The 25,983-nt window shown below is 40.8% G+C and overlaps 1 protein-coding gene across 17 annotated transcripts in view; it reads right to left on the reverse strand.

Annotated features, from left to right (window-relative positions):
* The window catches only part of ppfia1 (PTPRF interacting protein alpha 1), a 51,763-nt gene that overhangs the window by 3,624 nt on the left and 22,156 nt on the right, over window positions 1–25,983 (reverse strand). For 4 of the 17 annotated variants that reach the window (XM_019867314.1, XM_019867324.1, XM_019867316.1 and 1 more), the window contains exons 9-29: window positions 25,716–25,850; window positions 20,028–20,111; window positions 19,801–19,932; window positions 18,641–18,703; window positions 18,493–18,572; window positions 18,217–18,367; window positions 16,780–16,785; window positions 16,418–16,641; window positions 16,097–16,328; window positions 9,714–9,743; window positions 8,008–8,132; window positions 7,715–7,884; window positions 6,486–6,579; window positions 6,084–6,095; window positions 5,126–5,207; window positions 4,795–4,995; window positions 4,531–4,593; window positions 4,077–4,103; window positions 3,211–3,386; window positions 2,991–3,088; window positions 2,713–2,888 (exon numbers count right to left, since the gene is read on the reverse strand). In XM_019867314.1, coding sequence (XP_019722873.1) covers window positions 2,713–2,888; window positions 2,991–3,088; window positions 3,211–3,386; window positions 4,077–4,103; window positions 4,531–4,593; window positions 4,795–4,995; window positions 5,126–5,207; window positions 6,084–6,095; window positions 6,486–6,579; window positions 7,715–7,884; window positions 8,008–8,132; window positions 9,714–9,743; window positions 16,097–16,328; window positions 16,418–16,641; window positions 16,780–16,785; window positions 18,217–18,367; window positions 18,493–18,572; window positions 18,641–18,703; window positions 19,801–19,932; window positions 20,028–20,111; window positions 25,716–25,850 — 2,361 coding nt within the window. The remainder of the gene's footprint in view (window positions 1–2,712; window positions 2,889–2,990; window positions 3,089–3,210; window positions 3,387–4,076; window positions 4,104–4,530; window positions 4,594–4,794; window positions 4,996–5,125; window positions 5,208–6,083; window positions 6,096–6,485; window positions 6,580–7,714; window positions 7,885–8,007; window positions 8,133–9,713; window positions 9,744–16,096; window positions 16,329–16,417; window positions 16,642–16,779; window positions 16,786–18,216; window positions 18,368–18,492; window positions 18,573–18,640; window positions 18,704–19,800; window positions 19,933–20,027; window positions 20,112–25,715; window positions 25,851–25,983) is intronic. The other 13 variants (XM_019867318.1, XM_019867319.1, XM_019867328.1 and 10 more) reach the window with 10 other exon arrangements.

The raw sequence follows: 25,983 nt of genomic DNA on the forward strand, positions 1-25,983 counted from the left end.
GTGCAGCTCTCCTGGACTGAAGCTGTGAGCACAACTGTGGCGTCGCGCATGCGTCTGTTTCCTGACACAATCATCCATTTTGAATGCGTGTGTGTTGGGATAGACGCGTGCTGACGCTTATGTATGGGCACACCTTAAGTTCAGAGGAGCCAATCAGCGCATCGTTATCGCCGACATGCCCTGCTCAGCCAGGGTCTCCAGTTAGTCAAACATTATCCAACACACAGTCGCGCTGCTGCGGTCCTCTGCAATACATCTGTTAGTGCACGCAAAGAATAAAACGGATAATTTTAACAAGCGATCGCGGTAATGCGCAGATTATAGTCCACAAATATAAAATGTATAACGTAAAAATCACTTTATAATTTAATATTTTATACAATTTGCCGAGGGTCCGGACAGAGGAGGTCCGGACAGAGGAGGTCGGCGGTCCGGTCGTGGATCGCGGTCCGCCAGTTGAGGAAGGCTGGATTAGACGCTCCTTGTGTTTATTATTATATTTCGAAAACGCCACAGTTTTCATGCAGCTCATACCATATTATTTTGTTGTATTATTTCCGCCACACCTTAAATGCCGGTCCCTGAAAATATTGTCTGACATAAACCGGTCCGTGGGGCAAAAAAGGTTGGGGGCCCCTGGATTAACACACTTATTGTACTTCAATTTACAATTCATTTATTGTATTCAATTGATTTTTGAGATATTGCAAGATTCATTTTGTCAAATGTTTATTCAATATCAATGAAATACTATGGCCATCAGTAACACATACGTGTACACAATACTTCAGTCCTGGCTATATAGCATGGGCCACAACTAAACCTGACACTGGTAACTTGATTATGTGTGTGTACTATTTATGTAAATAAACATCATATCAATGGCTACTCACCCCCTTTACTAATACAAACGCAAGTAATAGGAATTGCATGATTGAAATCATGTGATGAATCTTAAAAAAAAATTGACCTTATTACTATATATAGACTTATCGTATTGATGTGGCTTGACGTCCTCCTCCCAAGACGATGCATGTGTAATCTGCTATCAATTTGACTAAAGAATCTACCACACGTTATCATTAGTTCTACCGACAGTTAACATTAGCATTACTACACCATGTGACGAAGGTTTTATTCATAAATTTACCGTGTCTACAACCAGTAAATTATAGAATAACCAAGACTGTTTCATAATATTTTTCATAGCGATTAGCCTTTAGATCTAATGACCAACTTCAATACCTGCCTCCCGTCGTATCTCTCTCTCGTGTTGTGTGCATACATCACAGGTGAGTTTAGTGATACGCCCTTTGGACGATCCATACGAAAATCTGACTGGCATTCCCATTTCTTAAATGTCATAATTAGTAGACCTTTGTGTGTTTTTTTGCCGCCATCTCAAACTGTCATCTGCGCACTTTCTCAGTTTGCGAACTAAAATAGCAACCCGCATGCGCACATAACGTTATCTCTTCCGCCCCCCCCCACCACTGAAAAAACCAAAACAAAAGTAAATTAGAAGAAACACACTTACACACCACACCACAAACACACGTACAGGCACAGTGAAATCACGTTGATCACACAGGAGAGATTCGATCGCATACAGTCAACTCGTGTGCGGTGACTCTTATGGGAAACAATTTTTCGGTACCGTCAAAAGACGCCACGGAAACGACACGCTACCGGTAACGATCGTTACCGTGAAATCCTCAGTCCTGTATTTTGTGCAGACAAGGTGTAATACAGTTACAGTTAGGGCTGATCCTGGTACTCGTTTTAGATAAGTATCCGTTACGGATAGTGACATTTTTGATGAGTATGAGCTGTCATCTGTACTCGTGCTGAAGCAAAATCGTGATTGGGTAACTACTGATCGATTCACTCTTCACGCTCGGTGATTGGCCAGTCACACACACAGCAACCGCCTGGCCAGTCACACACACAACAACCGCCCCTCCCTAACCGTGCCTCACTCGTACACATGCACACAGACACAGTGACTGATGATCTTTCTGTGCTTGCTTGGCTTGACTCCAGCTTGAGTCAGTGAGTCACTTAGTTTTCCTTCAGCTGGTAAACTTTGTTCATAATGTAGGCGGCGCATTTAACAAGACAGAGCTGTAAATGACTCGTGTTGCCTCGGTCACTCCCTGTGTGTGCTTCATCTTCTTGCTTCTAATGTGGCCAGTGATATGAAGTCAGTTGGAAAAAGAAATACAGTGAACAAGGCAGACAGATTGCTCTGCCCACTCGGAGTACCGATACGGGTACAGATAATTTAGATGGGTGAACAGCTAGAAATAGCGCTGTATTCTTATCGTTTGTTGCTTGTAGTTGTTAAATTATTCTTAGATTAGATCATGAATTGTTATCCCTTGGTGACACTCCTGGTAACAAAGAACGTGCAGTCAGTGTTACACATAATATAATGGCGTGCATGTGCGTGTTAGTATATTTGTACAACAAGGTGAAAGGTGGATTCACGTATCGTGGAGTAGTGGCCCTGAGCACCGCACAGTGTACAGTAGCTCCGCCCAGTGGGAAATCTCCAGAATGTAAAGATTAATCACTCCGGGCCTGGTCACATACATATGTACATAATTCTAAAGACTATGGTTATTTTTTTCCAACTGTTTGTTTTGTAAATGTGTTATTCTGTTGTTGGTTTCAAGGTCTGGGTAGTACAGTGTTGGTGTACAACTATACCTGAGTGCTCTGTGTGGGAATCTGCAGCAGTAGTGCCAGGGTGTTGTGATCGAAGGTTTCATCCAGGGAGAGCAGTGCACCATGGACACCACTCTCATAGAGGTTGGCACTGTACTCTTTCAGCCCAATAGCCTGAACCCAATTAATCAAACGCTCATTGCTCCACACCAGCACATCTGAAATCGGAAATTGGCAACTTACTATGTATGCACTTTTTGCACAATTCTGTCACCATGGTGACTTTCAAATGCATACTTATTTATGACTGCTTTTGTTACCATTAAATTCCAGCTGAGACTCTTCCCTTCTCCTCTCCAATTCTTTCCGGTCATAGTTGAGCCTCCTTAAACACATTACTCCACACTGAAAACTGTTCCTATTGAATAGAAATTGACCGTTGTTGATGAGTTATTTGCAGCAATTTGCTTTACCGAAGAGTATAGCATGCCGTATTATGATTAGAAAACGGACAGACTGCTCCTCTCCATTGTGTATTACCTGTGGAAGCTGTCAACCATTTTCAGCTGTCCGCGAAGGTCTTTCTTGGTAAGGTGATCAAGCATGCGGGCGTCTACCAGAGACTCCATGAAATACGAGCGGTACTGTGGCAGACCCAAGCTGGGAAGCCACTCATTACCAATCCATTCATGATTCATATCTCCGTACGCCAGTGTCTAGGGGGGAAGAAATTATATATATATATATATATATATATGAAAATATTCTTAGACAATCATCAGGAAACATAAAAATTAAGAAACACTACAAACACACAATTATATAATAGGATCATTTTGTAGGATATAGTGGCATCACTGACTTATTTAAAAAAATAGTTAAAATGTATTACATGATTTTTTTTTTTTTTTTTTAAACGGACGGTAAGGTAACTACGAGCCAACCGATATGGGTTTTTTGAGAATGCCGAATTTTTGGCAGAAAGACCCAACACGCACATGCGCACACACACAACCCATCTCCTCTTTTGCGTTTAAAAATTCTAAATTGAAAAATGGAAAACAAGCCTTCATCTGATTTTCTATTATGTGTTCATCAAATAAGTCAGGAAAAAAAAATACACCCGTTTTTGTTTGTTTCCCTTGACCCAGAAGACGTTCTTCTGCTACAACCTTTGTCGTTCTCTTTGCATGGATGGAAGAGAATTATTTGATTATTTTTAGAACAGGCCCGCGGGCTACACATGTAGTCCATGGGGGCTACCTGGTGCCTGCGAGTATTACGTGAGAGACTCTTGGTTGAGTGTCTTGAGTATTGCAATTTTGGTTTTGATATTACATCGTTCCAGACTTAGTTGTTGAGCATAAGATAAGTGAAAGGGTGACATGCATACAGTATGTTCAAACCTGGGCCCAGCTACTTTCGTCGTCCTCCTGGTGTTAGCATGGTTAGTGAGCATGGCGACGAGAAAAGAAAGGCTGGGTTAGTGAGACTGCAGCGCTGGGTTAGAAGGGCTGGAAGTCAAGTTTTAATGTAATAATCAAAGTCAAGGAAGATGACAAAACTCATTCTGAGCAGAGACACACATTACACCACAATCCGAAAAGTCAGCATAAATCCATTCCAAGCAAGCTTAGACAAGACATCTTGGATAAGACATTGTTCCAAGTAGCTCACAATGTTTAGTTAGTTTTTTTTTTTTTTTTTTGTCCATGTACAGTGGCTAATCACAACGAAGCCAGAACATTATCAATTTGCAAACATAGATATATGGCCAACTTTGGCCAACATGGAACAGGCCCAATAGTCACCAAAGTTGTAATAAACAAACCAGTGTTCAGCCAGTCTGGAAAAACTAACCGTGGGCGGTGTAGCTGCCAAACTTTCCATTTCTTCATGTGTGACCCAAACGTTTCCTGTGGTCTGATCATTTGACACCCCCAATCACAAGTGAGTGAAGTGTGCAGAGAAGGGACAGTGGTGCAGGACAGAAGAGAAAAAGATCAGGAAGCATTGGTTGTTACAATAAAAAGTAAATGCTTGAAATGTTAATCGGTGTGCGTACCATGCTCAGTGGGATTAAGAAATGTTAGAGAGTGTGTTATTTTTGTATGAGACAAATACCGTTCTGGAGGTGGGAGGGGCAGAAGGACTGGTGAGTGACATGATTTCCTGGATGGCAAGACGAAGTTTCAGACGATGTAATGGGTTGCTGATGCCAATCTCCCGCTGGATTTCGGTGTCAGAAAGTGCTGACATAATGGCTCCGCTCTTTACGTTTGCACGACAGGCGGCGACATACCAGGCCGGCATGCCTACCCATAGCTGGGCAAAGGATGAGAGACAGGAAAGATTCATCACATAACAAAAACAAAAAACAAACAAACAAAAAAAAAAAACAATGTTATATGATCATAATTAATTGTTCTAATATGTTTTCAGATCAATGCAGTACCTCCAGCCAAACGACAACGGTTGGTCCATCCCATTGGGCAAAAGGCAGGCCCTGCCTGCGCGCCTCATCTAAGAGTTCGTGCCTGACACAAAAAATGTTACTTAAAAAAAGATTTAATTTGAGCTAAATTGAACTAAACCCAATCTAAGCACACAAACCTATCCCAACAAAAAGACATTCAGTATCATAGCAGGCAAAAACAAAGAGAGACACGCAGTGCAAGAAAACAAGACATTCTTATCTGGAAAAACATGAAAAAACACAGATGCCTTTGAAGACCAGAAGTGTGTCAAAACCTCCAAAGCCCTTTCAAAGCCATGACTATGCAGGTTCAAACAGAAGAGCATTTAGTGAAGCATGTGAACGCTAATTGGTAGCCAAACCATTTCTCTTAAATAGAAAAGAGGCACAGCCTGTATCAAGAGAAGTATTAAGGACAGGGATACCTTTACAATCACTGTAAAATATATTACATTCAATCCATATACAGTTCTGGTTCATTATTAAGGAGCTATGTAACTAAAAGACAATCCCTGTCAAGTTTTCAGACAGCTGGAAGGCATATGTCAGGGCCCTGACAGGGAATTCATTCACTGGTGTGGAAACGCCTTGTAATCAATGCTAGATGTGTAAATGACCACCAGAAGGCGCAGTTACTCACACATGCACACGAAAGGTCAACAAAACTAGGAAAAAGATTGTTTCAATAATGGTTTTCTCCAAGACATTTTCAGGCACTGACTAATCTGCCACATGTTGGCATAGAAAAGTATTTAGTAACCATTTTCCCTCTGTGCAAAACGTCATGCTTTTGGAGCTAAATACTGGAGCCAAAATCAGCACACAGATTCACGTTAGGTAAAGAGTAGTACGGGAGGGAAAGTGATCAGACATTCAGGAGAACCGCAGCCATGAAGACCCAAGTGTGGGAAGAAAAAGCAATCGTGAATCAACTTACCCTGTCTTTGGACTACACAGAGAATGAGAAGAGGAGGATAAAAAAAAGGGGGAATTGGCAACACAAACATACAAAAAAATAATATGAACTGATACTAAATTACCTAAAGCTATAACACATTGAAATTAAATCTATGACAAAACAAAACAAAAAAAAAGTGAAAAGAAAACGTGGGGGTGGGAGGTGACTGCAATGGAAAAGCTTATGTGGAATGGAAAGAATATAATAATAATCAACTGATGATGGGAGTGAGCAGGAGGAGCCAGGTGGGCAGGCAGTGTGTGCGTACATGAAACAGCATTGGAATGTAGCAGGAGCACAAATCCAAAGGTTTTACAACGAACACTATTATGTGTGTGAAATGAGTGGAGTACAGTCTTTCAGCAATCGAGTGACACCTACTTCTTCTGTAGTTTTCTGTTCTTTTCTGCAGGGCCCCCCAGGGTGCCCATTCCTAAGCCATCCTTAGGTGAGCTCTCCGCTTCAGGAGTTCCAGCTAAGAACAAAATCACAATGTTCAATGCTGCTGAAAGACCTTCAACATTGCTTAATTCTATCCTCTAGTGTGGTTTGTTTTTCTGCAATGAAAATGTAAAATTAAAATATTTATGAACTCTGCCATCGGCTGGTGACCAGTCCAAGATGTCCCATGTCTTTTGCCCAAAGATGCAAAATGGATGGATGGACCGTGGAGGTAAATAGCCTACACACCCCTGTTCAAAAGCAAGGTTTTTGGAATAGATAAAAAGAACTGCATGTTTGAAAATATGATAAATGCAATCCAATACTGTGTTGTCACCATGGAATAAAAGGTGAGCGTGCACCACCAGCCTCTACAAGATGGGTAAACCCGGTACTCTTACTGAGGAATATTCAAGGTTTTGAAGGAATGCATACTTAATAAACTGCACTGGGATGACTTTCGGCATGTACATACATAAATTAGCTGCTTGTCTGGCCCTATTACCTGTGTGAAACACTAAAAAAGGCTGTGCCTGTCAGTCACAGCTCAAGGTTTAAGGAGGCTTATCATTATTCATTTTTGTGCTCTCAACTCAACATTATTTAGAAAGCGGTTTCATAACAATTGCCGCTGCACTCAAGAGCTGTACATAAAACAAAATGTGTTGTGCTTTGCACAGCATTTAGATTCAAATTTTGATTTTATTGACCTTTTATTTCCCTCAATAATGCCGAGTAGCTTCTCAGATCATTCTCACTCATTTGTTGGAGAAATGCTAATCTCAGATCATGACTATTGTTCAGGTGTCCTTGACCTGAGAATTGACCCCTCCCCTAAACTCCAAGAGGAGAAGCGAACCTTTCACTCCAACATCCCTCCTTGCATGCGTGCATGTCTGTTCCCTGGTTCTTTGTGTAATGTACAAAATAAATTCACAGTAGTGTGCAGCTGTATTTCCTCCTGAGAGATTATAATGAGTATGTATTGAGTGCTTGAGACGCACTACCAAATGATCTGCACGTCATGTGCTGTACAGAACGAGCACTGTTCACGTCTGGTTTATATACTCCAAAATAATATGACGGCCAATATTTTATGGGGGGAAAAAACTGCTGCGATATAAACCAAAGCAGGAATTTTAACACTGTGATCCGCACTACTCCCTCACCTTGACTGGGAGAGTCCTTTCCAGGAATGCTAGGTCGGCCCTTCTCCTTCTTCCCAAAAAGGCGTCCAATGGAAGACTTAATGCTCTTCTTCTTGGCTGCCTTGTTGAGAGAGTCCTGGCTGCTGTTACTGCTGCTGGGGTTGCTACCCTGCCCATCTTGCACGCCAAGACTGGAAATGAAATTTAAAAAAAAAATGTTACCAAGCATTCAGGGATCAATGCCACAAGATTTCCTCCTTTCATGTCAAACTACATGTATAAAATATGTTTTAAGTGACAAGGAGAAAGCTGACCCTCGAATGTCTCTTATGTCCTCGTGGCTGGCAGCATGACCTGCTTCCCTGTTGAGGCGCATAGAGCGTGGAGTGGTGGGGGGTGATGTCTCACACTGGATAGTGGTTTTGTCGTCCTGAGCAGGCTGTATAAACAGCAGAAGAAATGAATGAGATCCAGCACTCAAATTTCACCGTTCCGGCCAGAAGTAAAATTAAAGGATTCGCACTGAGGCTGTGAAACAGAATGTCATACAAAATCATAACCTTTACCCCAACACTTAAAAGTTGAATAAAATATATGTTGCATTTTCCTTTGACATTTCTACTCCATTCAGACAAAAAAAGACTCATGGTAGACAACGATTACACTCGTGAATTACCTCTAAACAAGAGAAGTGACTACAGTATTTTCTTGATAACAGTTGTGTTTGGTCAACCTACTGGATCACAAATTCGTACAGTGGACCTCCACTATTTGCAGGGAATAGGGACCGAGTGAGATCACAAATAAATATGTCGAAGTGACGCTTGCCGAAAAGTGATTGCACAGACCAGTGTTTTTCAACCAGTGTGCCGCGGGAAAATATCCAATTTGTATGCCTGTGCGGTCTTTCGCCCAGAAAGTAATCATGTAGTACCCTCCCATACCGCTAGGGAGCAGCAACAGCTAGCCAATTGCCTTGTGTTTCGACGAGAGACAAGTGAATTTGTGACGCATGAATGCAGGACGACGGTGAAACAATAAATATGAAAGATGATAAAATACAGTTTTCTTTGTGTTCATTTGATTCAAATTCAAGCTGTTATAATGTCATTCTTCAATGTTAAAACGGTTATAGTAACAATATAACATGTTAATTGTTAAAATAAGCGGGGGTTCACATTTTCAGCTAGTGGTGTGCCGCAAGATTTTTTTTCAATGAAAGAAGTGTGCCTTGGCTCAAAAAAGTTTGAAAAACACTGGCATAGACTATATTAATTAAAAAAAAAAAATCTAAAAGAAACTGTTCCCAAAACCTTTTTCTAAACACATAAACCAAAAATTCCGATGATGATGATGAAGAATTACTGTGTAGGGCTGTCCGGTGTAAAACAACATTTGACTGCAAAACAGAGTGTAGGCGTTAACATCGATGGTGCAGATGCTCCTGGGGTGGGAAACACTCCTGCTTCATAGGTTGAGATTGCAAAGAATGGCTCGGGGTCTCACAAAGTGGCTGTTATAGAAAGGTATTTATCGCAGCTTTACTAAGCTGTTGTTACAGATTGCCACTGGTTTTGATGCCATGTTTAGTCCTAGTTTGGCAAAATTATTATGTATCAAATCATCTGCAGCAGACACCTCTCTCTACTTGAAGCCTCTCGCGTAACACAACTCATTCGATTTTTTTTTTTTTTTTTTTTTTTTTTTAGATTAGATGAGCAAGTCGGGGGCTGGGACTTCGGACTGAGCGTGGGTATTGGCAAAATTCCCACCTTGTGGCCCTCCACTGCAAAAAGTTTCGTTGAAAGCCAACATTAACCATTTGTTGTCTCAATTAATGAAATGCTACGGGACAAAAATCACCATTTCGTGATTCCCCCACCTTCTGCAAAGAAGAAAATCCGAAACAAAAAACTAGCAGGGGTCCACTGTACATCACTGCAGAGGAATGGAAGAAACTAAAGCTAAACATGTTTGGTTCCAGAGGGGAGTGAACCAGTGCAGTGGGCTTATAGTTTACCTTCCTGCGGTGCTTGCGCAGGTCACTAGGCTGAAGCATGGTAAAAAAAAAAGAAAAAAGAAAAGACAGGAGAAAAGCAGTTAGTGAGAAGCAAGACAGAACACCAGTGGAATCAAAGCCATGCGCAAACACTCCAAGCGTAACACACGAGTGGTTACTGTTTGTGTTGAATAACCAAACAACGCCAAGAGGACAGTCAATGACTGATATTATGAATAGAATAGTAAAATCACATGTTCTTGAAGCGGTCAGGCACACAAAACCAGTGAGTAAAGAATGATAACACAACAAACAACCAAGCTGGAAGTTGCAGAAAGTCAGAGCATTTGGATAGGTGCAGCCAAGCTCAAAAAACCCTTCTGAGCAGGCAAGCAAATGTTTGGGTGGGTCAAAAAAAAAACCAACAACAAAAAAAAAACACGGTTAGCTAGCTGGCTGGCTTGCTGCTATACGTGTCACTGCACCACATGGTCAAAGTCTTATTACATATGTATAGGCCAGAGCAGTCGAGTCTTTTTTCCATTATCCGCCTTGAAAGTAGGCTGCACGCTCCCCCCTCCCTCCCGCATTCCATAGAGGCCTGGCATGAGCAAAGCAAATAGACCATCAGCCTGCCACATTTCTGTGGAAGTTTGTTTTGCCCCAAGAGCAAAATACAGAATCATTCATTTCCTTCTCTCTACTCGACACTGTGAGGTCAGGGCATGGAAGAGATTAGTGAGCTATAAAAGGGAAACAGGAAGCGGAAATTGAGGGGTGAGCAGAAAAGTAAATCTAATCAGCCAAAATGTTACTTTCTATGATGTCCCTTGTTTTAGATAAAGGGTATTCAAAACAGCTTCAGTGGTGAGTTAACTGTACCGAAATGACAATCGCTCCGTGTAACAGCGCTGGCAATTATTCCTGAGGTATTTCAAAAGCAACTTAACTACAAAAAACACACCTCGTCTTTTTTTCCTCTATGTATTTACAAATTCAATTCCAAGGAGTTGAGACATTTCGTTGAACATCAATAAAAAATGATTTGCAAATGATATTCTTTTATCCACCCATCCGTTCGCAAGTAGCTTCATTCACAAGCAAAGATGGGGCGAGGTTCACCTCTTTGTAAACAACTCCTGAGAAAATAGTCAAACAGTTTCAGGGCAAAGTTCCTCAACCTACAATTGCAAAGAATTTCAGGATCCCATCATAAACGGGCCATAATATACAACAAGCAAGAATGGGAGAAACTTCCACCTATAAAGCTTCAACAATTAGTGAATGTTTTTAAAAGGCGATGTAACAGATGATCCTCTCCCAGTTTTTTGGAACATGTTGCAAGTTTATCAGTTTGAACATTTCATCTATTTTCTTTGTAGTGTATTTAATTAATTATAGATTGAACATGAATCATTGCATTGTTTTTATTCGTACTCAACACAATGCCGCAATTCCATTGGAAGTGGGTCTGTATAATTTTCTTCCCTCTAAGTAATGAACTGAAAGAGAAAAAAAGGAACCCCAAAACTGACTTAAGACTCAAGAGTGACTTTTTTCAGCTTTTATAGTCTTGTGCAATTATTTAAATTTATGTGTGGATTAGGCTTTCCCATTATCTTTTACACTGCCCATAAATTCCAGCATTTTCTTATGCCTTTTTTTGCCGCATCGCTGTTTGCTGTAAACAACACTGGCGACATGGTGGGGTGAAATCGAGCTGGCAATTGTCCGCCTTGGGAAGTAATCTCGGATGCGCTACGATGCCTGTAATGACACGGCATGGATGTTCACTTTACATCCAACTAACTTCTCCTGCTGTGCTGTACTGAAAGCAACTGCTGCTGTCCCAACACTGCCTTCTGTGTCAAACAAGAAGCACACACTAACATCACGTTTAATTATCTGATTGCAGGATGCCATGTTGCTGTGTCAAAACACACAGGAGCAATATTCTGCACTGATGAGTGGGGAAAAAAAAAGCAAAAGTAGGTAATTATGACTCTTATACATCAATTTTTTTCTAGATATTTAAATAAAGTAATGGTATGCATAAAAAAAACAACAAAATTCAAAAGAAGAAAAGTAACAAAAATACATTTAGGTCTTAATTTGTTAATTCATCAGGAAAAGAAGAGGAAACAATTGGTAGCCCTCAAGTCATATGAGGACTCCACAACTCTTGCAGCTTATTGATTCCTGAAAAATCTGACTACCACAACCAAACTGGAAACCAATACGGCAGACCCCAATTAAAAAAAAAAAAAGAAAACAACTCGTTGGACTATAGCCAGACTGCACCTGTCATAGAGTGGAAGTAAGGAAATGTAAAGAGATTTGCAAGTACCTGAAAATATGGTACATAGCTACAGACTTGAGTATGTGGAATGAAGTCAGGTGCTCCAAAAGGTAGGTAAGTTACTGTTGGCTCAGAGAGGGAGCTCTGGATGACGTAGGGATCAACGCAATAATGCTATAGTTTGGGGGGGCAGTCACATGTAGACATGGTTATACGCTTGCATACACACAACAAGTAAGTGCACTTGTAGGAGTAATGAAGGGACACCTTGGAACAGTACAACAAAAAGATTGACAATACTAAACAGATAAATGAAGCTTTGCACGCACACATATAATAAAGAAACCATGAGCAATCTGGCAAGACTGTTTAAACTGGCTTCAAATTGAACTTTGTAGATGCCATTTCAAATTAGCACATTTAAAACAAGAAATAAATGAATGATGAAAATAACACAATGGTCGCTATTCAGTCATCGATCACATTTTGCACAAAATTGACAACAATGAACAAATTCTGCCAGGTTATATATACTGTTGAAACCTACGATGACCACAACCTATATACACATACAGTACATATAAGCGCACATAAATAAGAGTTGGACAGACTTGCTGAGTCGACTTTACTCCACAATTACATTGACAGTAGACGTCGTTTTAATCACGTTTTTAACTTAAAGAGGAGGCAGTGTCACTTTCAGCAACAGCTGCGTGTGCTGAATGAACTCAGTCAGTCATCTTAATTGATTTCAATGATTTTCTATTCCTGAATGTGCAGCTTTGGTAAGTGAGGAAGAGACAATGAAGTGGGGAAAAAAAAGCTCAGCTCCAGCATGATTTCTAACAATTTTTCCTCCCTTCTCAAGGTCGTTTTAGTCAGTGTCACATTCTGATTGACGGACAAGCCCAAATAGGGCAGCAAAAGCAAGCAGACTAGTAGATAAGCAGAGATGCTTAGTACTGCTTGCAAGCTGTGTATTTTGGTTGTTGTAGGTTTTTTTTTTTTTTATTAAGTAGTTTGTTTCGTTTCAACAGAGTACTCTTCACTTGCTTTATCTGAAAAATCAAGCCCTATTTTTAAACTAATATGTCAACTGCGTGTTATTTGGGGATGCAACAGAATGGGGACAAACAAAAAGCACTCAAAAATACAGAAACATTCGGGTTAGGGAAAAAAAGTCGACTAACTTAGTTTCACGGACCAAAAAAATTTGTTCAATGCATGCCTCTAAATTGTTTTTAATCTTTAATTGGGGGCAGGGGGAATTCACGCAAAGGAATTGATTGACCACTTTCATGTTTGGCATTTGCAACTGTGGATGCTGTTTCCCGGCAGAGCAAGAAGAACAGCCGGGTCGCATTCAATGTTTTGAGGAGCTACAAAAGTTGCAATTAGGGGACATGAGATGAGCCCAAATGCTCATGAAGATGCCATGGGTTTGTGAAGCTCATGGTGTTGGAGCCTTGAACATGGCGTGACAGTGTGACAATAAGCCGGTGGCTGCTTGATGCTGATAGTAGAGGTAACAACACAGTTTTAAATTGGTGTTGAGTGGATTAACACTGAAAAAACGTAATTTTCGGCACGCTACATCACTACTTTATGGGGTGCAAGCGTCTTCCACTAAATTGTCATGAACACTCTGTGCGTGTTAAAGCCTCTGCAGGTAATTTCGCTTAACATAGCTTGCGGCCTGTGTCTCATCGCTAAGCAGAGATGATTTGTGAACATAAAATGACGTGATTATTGTTGGAAATTTGAGCGAAAAATAAAGAAGAGCATGCGAGTGTGACAGTCGCCTCTGGATTGTTTAATTGTATTTTATTTAAAAAATAATAATAAAAAATTAAGTCCTCATGTCCACTGCGGGCAGGCTGGAGCAGCGTTATTAGAGTGATCGATGGAATAATCAATCTCAAAAGATTTGTTTGTGGCAGCCCTAAAAGACATTTATTACATCACAAAGATTTAAAGATACTTTTGTTTCTTGTATGACAAGGTACATTATGTGCTGCTGGTATGAGGCCACACTATTTACAGAACACATGCAGCTCTGTTATGGTGATCTACTATCGGCCACATACCAGACGCAAACTGACCAAATCACAAAAGAGCATTTCAAACGTTTTACTAAAGTTGCCTTTAAAATAAATAGTTGTTGAAGCTAAAAAAAAAAAAAAAAAAAAAAAAAACAGGGTTCCGCATTATTTTCCACCGAAACCTCACAATCACAAGCGGAAGTCATTTGGGATGTGTATTGTGTCTTGAGAGCGTACGACGTATTTTTGTGAACCTCTCCACTGGAACACCGAACCCAACCAATCAGCCTCTTGAAACCTCGAAAACTTTTTACTCTTCTTCAGGTTTAAAATACACACAATGTAACTAACGGAGCCAAAGCCAAGTCATTCTTGCATTGCTGTGGTTACCTAAGAAAGCAATACCATGCACTTTGCTTGTGTACGAGTGTGTTACGTACACACACACACACGCACACTCACACACACACACACACACACACACACACAGACACACACACACAATCATTCCGGTAGTGTAGTTGGCAATAAACATTTCTTTAGAGATCCTCCAGCAACCAAAACCCTCATTGGAAAAAAATATATATTTTTGAGGAGCGCCTGAACGCATCGTCGTATTCTGGCCTCGTTTGTATGCAGTAGGTCAACACAACCCTCAAAGAAAACACCACAGTTTTCATGCAGCTCATACGATATTATTTTGTTGTATTATTTCCGCCACACCTTAAATGCCGGTCCCTGAAAATAGTGTCTGACATAAACCGGTCCGTGGGGCAAAAAAGGTTGGGGACCCCTGGTTTAGAGAATGAGTCTTATTTGAGCAAGTGGAAGATGCACCCTCCCCCAAAGTGAGACAGTGTCTACTTGAGCCCACAATTTTACGAAATACTGGTGCAGTGGCAGTTTCCTAATCAGCTGAAAAAGCTTGTTAGTTCAGCACACCATTTCACATCCTAAGCCAGTCAATCATTTTCATGTTCTTTTACTTCATCATCGATTAAAAAAAAAACGCATTTCAAGCCACCATGACAGAAGAAACAATGCGGTTTTGTTTGTTACCTGCGAAAACTTTGAGAGATAAGTTGTGAAAAAGGATCAATCCTGGTTACTGTATTTGCCAGACGCCGTGCATGGAATAAAATGATGTGCGCTGACAATATTGATAAACTCAGAATTGATAAATGTGATAAATAATGGAGGGTAATTGTGATTTTGGTTGAAACCCACAGCTGTTAAATCAGAGAGGTTCATGTGTAAATAAACAAACAAACAAACAAACAAACAAACAAACAAACAAACAAACAAACAAACAAACAAACAAACAAACAAACAAACAAACAAACAAACAAACAAACAAACAAACAAACAAACAAACAAACAAACAAACAAACAAACAAACAAACAAACAAACAAACTGTTAGAGGAATCTATGAGCAAAATTGTATCATGTTTAAAGTTTCATTTAATTTGGGCACATCTAAACGTTTTGGGTGCGTATCCAGCACCCCCAAATGCCTGTGCACAAAGGCGCCGGCCACCTGGCCGGAGGGCTGTTGAAGTCCACAATTAGCACGTCAATGCAGGTGGGCAATCACAGGGGAGGGGGCGAAACTCGGTCACAAAAGGGGAATGAATAATTTGGGAACAGCGGTTGAACAACAAAAGACGAGTTGAGAACACCCGTCGCGCCCAGGCGACATTTGTCGTCCGCAAAGTCTGCAACATGTTAATTCGATGTAGACCAGACAGAAAAGGCGCCAACGTACTGGTGGTTCAAGTTTAAAAAACAGGTAACCAATCACCACCGAGGGGCCGGACCGGGGGTGCGGTATGCAAATGTCGGGGGCAGTGTTTTCCTTGTATGTTACAATAAAAGTCGGAATTGGCGGGAAGGGAGCTGAGTGTGTGATCATCGGAGCAACTACCGTCGTTCGCTCTCAGAGATCCGCTCCCGCCGATATTGAAGACAATTTTCCTGTGTGCCGAGTCATTTCTTTAACTTTGTCCGAGAAAATCTCTGACAGAAACAAACAAACAAACAAACAAATAAAATGAAGTCTTACCAGGGTCATGACACCCATCCGGTCTAATTCTCTGTGGGGGCTGTGAGGAATACGTCTTGGTGTTGAGTGTCCAGAGCCTGGAGGAGAGCTGCCAATAGGAGAGCCTGCACACAGTGAAGGCGGCAAGGAGCTCATTGAGCGGAAACGTCCTCCAAGGCTGTCGCCGCTGCCCACTCTGCACTCAATTTCCTCAGCCCGGATGGCTGTGTTTTCCTTCTCTTCTTGAATTATTCTAAAGGAATAAAGAAGGCAATAAAATGATTGTGAATCACACTGCAGCAAAACAATTTGTGGTGGTTGTTTCTGCCTTGGATGTAGTACCTAATTTCATTGTTGATGGCATCAAGCTGCTCCTGCAGCATTAAGGCCAGAGTCTGTGCATCTGCCTGACCACTAGGGGACAGAAGGTCAACAGAGCTGAAGATCGTCTCTCGATCCTCCTCCAGGTCTGAGGCATCCATATCACTCTCAAAGGCCTGGGCCACATTAGCAAGCACATTGGCCTGTTGGACACGCTCCCATTCCTGCTCATTAAGAGTCTGCACCTGAGTTGAATAAACACAAGTATTGGAAAACAAGAATGACAGGGGAGATTAAACAGTCACCTGTGTATTTCATTCGTCATTAGTAAATAACAGCCAAATTGACGTCACTGTTTATTTTGCTCCTTCATGGTGACTTACATGACGCTGATATCCAAAGGTGGACGCAAACAGAAAGACAAAGCAGATTTTAAAAACCAACATCAACAGTTGAATGAATCACACATGATAGGAGAGACAAAGAAACAGAAGTAGGATAAAACCCAAAACTGAAAAAAAAAAAACAAAAAAAAATATCACTGTTCATAAAGTACCACTAATATTTCAGAAAAAAAAAGAGTTTTAAAGAGCCTGTAAAGTCATTTTTGTGATGGCATAGCAATGTGAAGTGTGGACTCCCAGCAATATGAACTATGCGAGCCTGGAGTAAAGAGAAGATTGATTTAATGGCCAGTGAGCTGCTTGTACATTTTTACAATGAGCTCTGCAATTTTATCCACTGGTACACATGAAATTACAAATTTGGTCATGTAACGATGTGTGTACTGCATATACTTGACAGCACCAGTCATGCATCGCAACTCTCACGAACACTGAAGTCAATTTCTCACGTGTGTCGTTGAGCAGCGGTTGCGTATGTATGTATGTATGTATGTATGTATGTATGTATGTATGTATGTATGTATGTCTGTATGTCTGTATGTCTCTGTCTCTCTCATCTACAGCAAACTTCAAAGGAGGAATGTGGTTGGTTGATTTGAGTTTTACATGCGACTCAAGCGTGCCATAGTCACATGACTATCGTCCTAATTTTGATATAAATATCACGAATGTTCATGTCTTGATGATGATATGATAACGCCAAAATGCCCATCCCTCATACTGAGTGCCGTCATTTCATCAGTAGCTATCCACCATTACTCAGTAATAACAACTTTGGCCCATTTCGTCCGCTAAAATATGAATTCCTGAAGTGTCATGTATTTTAGCGTTATTTGGGTTGCAGTGTCTCGTGGAACCACGTACGGCTCACAGAGCGAGGCAGTGGTGAATTGGTCAGCCGCAGCATCAGTCCACTAGTGGGACCTAGTGGCTACCGAGAAGGCTAGTTCGCTTGCAGACCATCGGCAAGACTGTCCAATTCGCCACTGCTGAGCTCTGTGCGTTGGTCCACGTAAGAGGCACTTCAGGGAAAGCTCACCATTTCTTAAACACAGTGGCACACATTATTCAGATTGTGGTTCACACTTCAGACATACCGTATGTGATCACAGAGCTTTGAGCACATACAGCGAGATGCGTGTGAATAGAGTGGACCGTGTTCCCAGTCTATTCAGTCTAATTTTTTCACCATTTTGAAGCCTGATTTCATATACTTGGCAAGTTAGCAGTCTTATTAACAGACTCTTCTCTTTGGTGTATCCAATTTATAAATCTACATTACTTTACAGGGTCTTTAAATGCATCTAATTTAACAAGGGGCGAATGTAACATTCAACATGTGATCCATTAATATTAAATCAATATCATGTGAGCATATGCATTTCTACACTAAAGTAATTAAATAAGACAGCTCACCTTGGATGGTTCATCTCTAAGCGCTGCTACTCTTCCTTTTTGGGGCCGCCTCAATACAAGAGCGCTCCCGTAGTGGTCTGAGTTACTGTCCATCATAGAGGAAGCAGACACTGGATACCTGAAGTCTGGGGTACTTCCCAGCTGTGATCGACTAGCAAAACGCACCGAACAAAACTATCAGGAAGAATATTATTGTGTTTGTGCAAATTTATTGTCTACTTAGACACTCCCCATATCACAGAGATCACAGATGGAGGTTAAACACAAACCACTTACCCATGTAATAATGAGTTGCTTCTGCTCCTACCCTGTTCATTCTCGGCCCTCAACGTTTCAATCTGAATCAATAGCTGCTCCTATAGGACAGGATGTTTCAATTTTAAGACAGAGAAACCTTATACCTTTAAAGACGCACTCTATTCACCTTTTCATGGTGAGAGTCCTCAATCAGTTTCTTGGTGTGCTCCAGTTCCCTTATGAGGGCATTCTGAAGAGAGAGAAACAAAGCCCCGACCACACTGAGCAGTGAACAATTGCAAGTGTTTTTGAAGACAGTGAACGTTACGTTCTCATCAGGGTTATTTCAAGGCCGCAAACATTTGCCAAAACTGTCGCCAGACATTCACCTGTATTTTCTTGTTGCAAGAGAGTTTTGAACAGGTTCAAAATTTCCTTGCGACAAGGAAAAAAAAAAAAGAAAAAAAAGAAAAAAAAAAACACCTGCTGACTGTTCGCGAACATCTGCGATCTTGAACAAACCCTGACAAACTCCGACGAGAACCACAACATTTGCTGCTTTCGCAAATACTCGCAATTGTTCGTTGCTCAGTGAAATAGGGGCTCAAGACAGAGTGACTGATGTGCACCATGACTTGTCACAAACAACGAGTAATAAGGGCGGAGCACTTTAGGGACAGTAGTGATCGGAGCAGCAATTATTCTGACTAGTGAATCCTTAGTTGGCTGCACCACCCAGGATTTGGTCCCACACTTTTTTAGGAAGATACAGCATGACGATATCTGGCATACTGTAGTTTCAAATGCTGAAAATATTAGCAGTGACTCATGATATATTTGCAACATATTACGCTGTGACAAGAACTCTGTTTGCAACAAGCAGTGGCTGACATAGGACTTTGCAATAGTCTTACAGAGAGAGATTTGTTGTTTATTTAAGATTTGACACCCCAACCACTAGACTGAAAGATGCAGAGTGATTTGATTAGGTATTGCAACTGGATGACAAGCATGCAGTCTCTGTTGCCAAAATGTGAAACGGGGTCGTGAGCACCTCAGTGAATGGAAGTGAGATGAATGGGAAGCCGTCCTTTATGAAGCAAATTGTACTAGTTAATTTAGATAGCTGTTAACGTGAAAAAGTAACATACACATTCAGACTTGGATATTTATTTTACACAGAAAGGATTTAACCTGATGCGTGTCACAGATGGGATTTCTCCACCTTGGGTGCGCAGTCTGACAGGCAGACAGAGGCGCTTCTAAGCGCATTAAAAAAAATTACACTCGCGCTGGTGCGACAGGATGACTAAATGAGTATTCACAACACAAATGAATGAGTACTACCTTGTCCTCCAGAGCAGACATCCTCTCTTTAAGGTGAAGCTGGAGCCTCTCGTTGGACTCAGACAGGAGCTTGTCCACTGTCTCAGAGAGACGCTTGTTGTGCTCCTCATTCATCTTCTCTCTTTGCCTTGCCTGACAACAAAATCAAAAATGCAAATTTTGATCAATTCCAGTGGACATTGGTCCTGTTTAATAATTATGGACTTCCCATCTTGCCCATTTCTTACCCTGAGCAATTCCTGGTTCTTCTCCTCCAACTGGGCCTCCAGCTGCTTCAATCTCTCTTCCACATTACCATGGCGTTCCTCTGCCTGAGCAAGACAGACAAAAAAAAAAAAACAAATGCATTTATTTTTCATAGTGCTGGGACTTTGCTTGTCCAGTGGCTTTTCATCTTCAATTCTCTCCAACGTAATGTCTCTACAGCTAGGCTATGTTCTCTCTTGTCGTGGCCAGTCATCCTTGAGATGGTTGAGGGACAAAGCCGAAATCCTTCAAAAGGATGAAGCCACCTAATTCCAGAGACAAAGATGTAGCATGTCGTATATTTGTACACAAACAACAGCTACCAGCAGTCACAATGCACAAGTTTGGAACAAGTCAAAGCTATCTAAAACACCCAAAGCAGATCTATCATTTCATCACGGAATAAGACGACAGACATCTATCTGTATATGTATAAGAGGTATTGGCGCGATCAAGGCATCTGTGGTGACACATTTAAATTTGCTTTTGATTATCATTTTATATGGCAGGCTCTTCCATTTTTTTTTGTCAGTGGGAAGGGTGTCGGGTCTATTTGTAAACCAATTGGCACTTCCTGTTTGTGTTAGCAAAGGTTGTGTGTTTGAGGAAAAGCGTGGCAATACCAGCCACAGAGCACTTAAGTGCATAAACACAGACCTGTCACCACGGTTGGGCCATAGGAGGCTGTGCCTGCCCACCAAGATGCTTGTGCCCCACGTTTGTGGTACGGATTTCTAAAAATAAACTTCAATATTATTATTTTTAATCATAGGAGCTATTTTTGTGTTGTGAAATAATGTTGAGCTGCTTATCACTAAGGCAGGGGTGTCAAACTCATTTTTTGTCGCGGGCCACATTGTAGTTCCGGTTTCCCTTGGAGGGCTGTTATGAATTTTGGAAAACCATATAAATGTTTAATCCCCTCCACATATTACATACAGAACGCACAACAAATTAATGAATAACTAGTTTTAAAAACAGAAGTCAAGCATAATTACTCTTAATGTGGATTACATATGACAATTTGATATTTTGGTTCAGACTTTAGCAAGCATCATGGAACTTGACATGCTTGATTTGCTTTCGCGGGCCACATAAAATGATGTGGTGGGCCAGATCTGGACCGCGGGCCTTGACTTTGACACCTGTGCACTAAGCCATTAAAAATTAAGAATCAGTGGTGTAATTTTTGATTGATGGCAAGTCTTACCTGCAACAGCCAATCAGGGTCATATTAAAAATAATCTTGGGTATGCAGGCAAAGTTCTGCACATTTTTCAAATGAAGCAATTTTATGCCATGTCGGGAGAGATGTCTGCAAAATACTGTATGTATGTAATGTATTTGTAAATAACGAGAGCCGAGGACACTGCAGTAAGCTGGCACTTGGAGCAGCAGATCTAAAAGTCAATAGAAGCGTGAAAAAGCGTGCATCGCTCAACTTAAAACACCAATCACTTCACACCAAAATATATGTGGATAGCTCTACTTATACCCACATCAATCTACAAAAATATCAACGTTTCCCCCAATATTTTGTATTTTATGGACGAAGCGCTTCTCTCATTAAGTGACAGAAGCTTTGTTGTAAGCATCTCTACGGAGAGGAAAATGCCATCGCCGTGATGGCATTTTCCGATCCAATCGTGCTGATATACTTTCAGAGGTTGTTGTGAGCGTAAGGGAAGATGTCAACATATATTTTGGTGATCATTGATCACAGTTTCACATTAGCTGACATATAGTATCTGACATTATACGTTTAGACTGTCTTGGCACGTTACACTACGGCAAGTGAGGAGGGATCTATTCCATTAATGTCAACAACGAAAGAGCCATCTGAACTTGGGCTGGGCAATATATCTCTCGTATTGAAATCAAGACATGAACATTCAGTTTATTAATATCAAAATGAGGACAATATCAGTCAGGTGACCTTGCCACGCTTGTGTTGCATGTAAAACTCAGTTCAACCAACCACATTCTTCCTTCCAAGTTTGCCATTGATGGACAGCTAAAACCAGTTGATGACAATCTTGCGGAGGGCGAGAGTGCGGAGGGACACACGCAGCCACTGCTGCCGAGACAGAAGACACTCAAGGAATCTACTTCCATGTTTGCTGTCAAGTATATACGGATGGTACACATATGTTTTAGAGCACTATGTGACCATATTTCTAACTTCCAAGTTACCAGTAGAAAAAATGGCAGAGCTGCTTGTAAAAAGTGAAAATACAGCCCGCACCTCTTTGATCCATTCAATTCCTGCGAGGCACTATCCTATTTCGTTCGCAACACGTCTTCATTGACTGCCACCATCACTTTATATTTTCATTAAAATTCAAACAATGTTGACTGGGAGTCGACACATCACATCGCCATGAAATGCATTAATGCATAAACAACTATTGTCATGTGCGGGGGTGAGTGGTTAACTTTTTTTTAATTTCAAGCCACACAACACATCTATGCACATTCCGAACCGCTTACACTTACTACGGTTGTGCATGGACAAATTGGTACAGAACAACACACACATTGATGCAGTTAACACAAGTGCGCACGCAAACACAACAAACACTTCTGCTATCGCATAAAATTATTTATCATTATAGCACAGTTGCAGTACAATGTAAATGTAATAATTTTTAATTTATTGCTGACTTTATTAAGGTTGATGGCTGTCAGTAAGTTTCCAAAAAAAAAAGAAAAAACCTACACTTTCTGGATCCTGTTGATGTTTTGTTTTTTTCTTTTTAAAAAATGTTTAGTTTTCACTGAACAAATGGTTAGAGTATATCTTTATTGTATAATTGTTGAGCTATTTGATAGTACATTTTAGCCATATTGCACAGCTCTAATTTCAACCCATTACAAATAAGAAAGCGTGGGGGGCCGCAAACCCTTTGGACAGCTAAACTGAAGATCAATTTTCTTTTCCATTTTTCTTTTTAAATTCTGCTGCAGAGACCTGTTGAAATGGGTTGCCTATTCGAAGCATATATGTGATGTGTCTCTTGTGTTCGCCATAAAATCGGGAAATAATATTTGTGAAATTGAGTTGGAGTGATATATTGCACAATGGTTTGGTATTAATTCAGTGAGTTCTTGCGTTGACACACTCAATAAGGCGTTTATGTAAATGTATTTTAAATAAATGTTTAATATAAAACTTGCCAGCGGTTGTCGCAAAGGGTGCCATAAAACTATTGGCTGGGAGTGCTGCTAGAATATATCCAAATATATGACGCAAAGTAAGTGCTGTGTAGGATATTAAAAATTATTGCCCCCCCCCCCCCCAATGCATTTCAAGTGCCCCCATTAAGGCTGGGCTCTGGCAACGGGTCTGACTACAGACAAGGGTAAATTAGGGCTACAACCCCAGCTAAACAAGAACATTTTAAAATCTGATCTGTTTCCTCATCGAACCAAGGCCTTCTTTGCAAGAGAATATAAAGCCTATTTGATATTCTTTTAAATTTTGTGATATACAGTATGTTGCCATGAAAAAGCATTTGCCTTCTTCTCAAATTCAATGTTTTGTTTGACATAGTTCAGTCACTTCAATGTTTAAGATCAAACAAATGAAGCATAAAGATAAAGATTACCCAAGTAAACATTAAAAAAGTTTGGAACCTAAAAAAAAAAATAAAAGTATGAATCACATAAAATCATGTTTTTAAATGGTAAATGTATTTATTCAACTATTCAAAGCTACCTGGACTGTGTGAAAAAGTACTTGCCCTTTCAACTTGATAACTGGTCGGGCCATCTTCAGCAGGAACAACTGAAATCATTTGTCTATAACTGACAATGGGTCTTTCACAGCCGCATAGAGATATTTTGACCCACCCTTTAATGCAGTATTGTTTTTTTTTGTTGCTACAAGGGAGGAGGGCAAGTAATTTTTTACACAGAGCGACCCAGCTTTTAATATTTGTTCCCCCCTAAATCAGCATTTAAAAACTGCATTTTATGTTTACTTGGATAATCTTTGTCTGATATTTAGATGTATTTGATTTTAATCATTCAAGGGGTGAAGAATGTGAGAAAGGCAAATACTTTTTCACAGCACCGTAATCCAAGAGATTAGTTATCTATTATCGTATTGCTATAGATGTGTCATGGCCTGGTTGAATTCAGTAACAGAACAACATTTAGTTGATTGGATATAGGAAGAGTTGAAAGATTTTGTCCTCCTGAAAAAGTTGGTCTACCTTTTGAGTCTTAGAGCCTTTAAAGCCGCACGGAACACACTACAAGTACAGTATAGGAAGGAAGTGATGAAGGTAAAGGCATGAAGACCACAAAAAAGTTAAATGTGACAGCAAGAGTTAAATGCATGTGGACTTTTAAGCTTTAGCACAACCTGATGAAATAGTTGCAAATTCAACACAGAATTACAATTTCGGTTCATTACTTTCAAAACCTCAATGGCCGAGTTGAATTACCGTATTTTCACGACTATAAGGCGCCATTAAAAGTCTTAAATTTTCTCCAAATTGGACCGGACGCCTTATAATGCGGTGCGTGTTATGTATGCGCCGAGTTCCAAAGCCTGACTAAGAGCACCTTTGGCCGACACGCTGTTTATATAGAGAAAAGGTGGACGTGAGTGACGACAGGCACGTGGAAGTCGGCCAATGAGTGAAGGGTGGGCGTGTAAGAGGACGCTAAAAGCACGACCCTAGCAGGTACCAGTCGCCAATGAGTGAAGGGTGGGCGTGTAAGAGGACGCTAAAGGCACGCCCCTAGCAGGTACCAGTCGCGTGAGTACATTGTAAAATGGATAAATAAAGTACAACCGAACTCAGTTTTGCTTCCGTTGCCTTTTTAAAAACGTGTTTTTAGCGTGTGTCCGTATGTCTTAGCTGCTACCGTATGCTTTAAGCTAACATACCTGGTATGTTTTAGCGTGAATGCATGCTCCCGAATGCTTCAAGCTAACGTGTTTTTAGCGTGCGTGCATGCATGCCGTATGTTTAAGCTGGCGTATGTTTTACCATGCCTGGCTGCGCCCAATAATGCAGTGCGTTTTGTGTATGTGTCAAATACAGAAATAGCACCCGTTACTGAGACTGCGCCCAACAATACGGTGCGCCGAATGGTCGTGAAAATACGGTAGAAATAAATCTTTCGAAATTAGGGATACCTACAGAGAATACATAGAAAAAAAGTGTGACATACCCAACTAACACTATCTTTTTTGCTGGATCTTCTCTGGATATCAACCATGTGACTCCAGCACATTACAGAGATATTGTATTACATAAAAGATAAAACAGATACCACACTTAAAAATCTGATGACCTTAAATGTGAATAACACTGCATAATTGGGAAATATTGGGAGCCAAAACTAATGCTTAAATGGTGCATGCTGCCTGTTTAGTTACGCAAACACTTTCCGGGATACAGCTTGTAACTATAAATGGACATAAAGAGGCCAACGATCTCCAAACAAGTCTCCAGTATTTAGACCACAAAACAATGGTTGCCCCTCTACATACCACAGACAGTTCCCACCTTAACTCATATCTTTCCGGGCCAAAAATGAAATAGAGAGGCTTTGAAAGTTTAGCAGTAGAACTGCACAGCAAAAAATTTAAGTACCTCTATCTATGCAGTAAATAAAAAGTGAAATTCCCAGTGACGGGCAGATAGCAATACCTTTGTGAGGGCTGCTACTCTTTGTGCTAGCTCAGCCTCCACCTCTGGCAGAGTTTCTGCTTTGCGGATAGTCTGCTGCAGCTTCTGCTCAGCTAGTTCCAGTTTCTCTTGAAGCTGCCGGTTTCTGTCCTCAGTCTGTGCAAGAAGGAAATCGTCACAGATATGATGTTCACACACACACACACACACACACACACACACACACACACACACACACACACACACACACACACACACACACAGGCGAACCCCTTTTCAACGTACCCCG

The sequence above is a fragment of the Hippocampus comes genome, unplaced genomic scaffold (assembly GCF_001891065.2).
Source record: "Hippocampus comes isolate QL1 unplaced genomic scaffold, H_comes_QL1_v1.1 scaffold2, whole genome shotgun sequence".
NCBI lineage: Eukaryota > Metazoa > Chordata > Actinopteri > Syngnathiformes > Syngnathidae > Hippocampus > Hippocampus comes.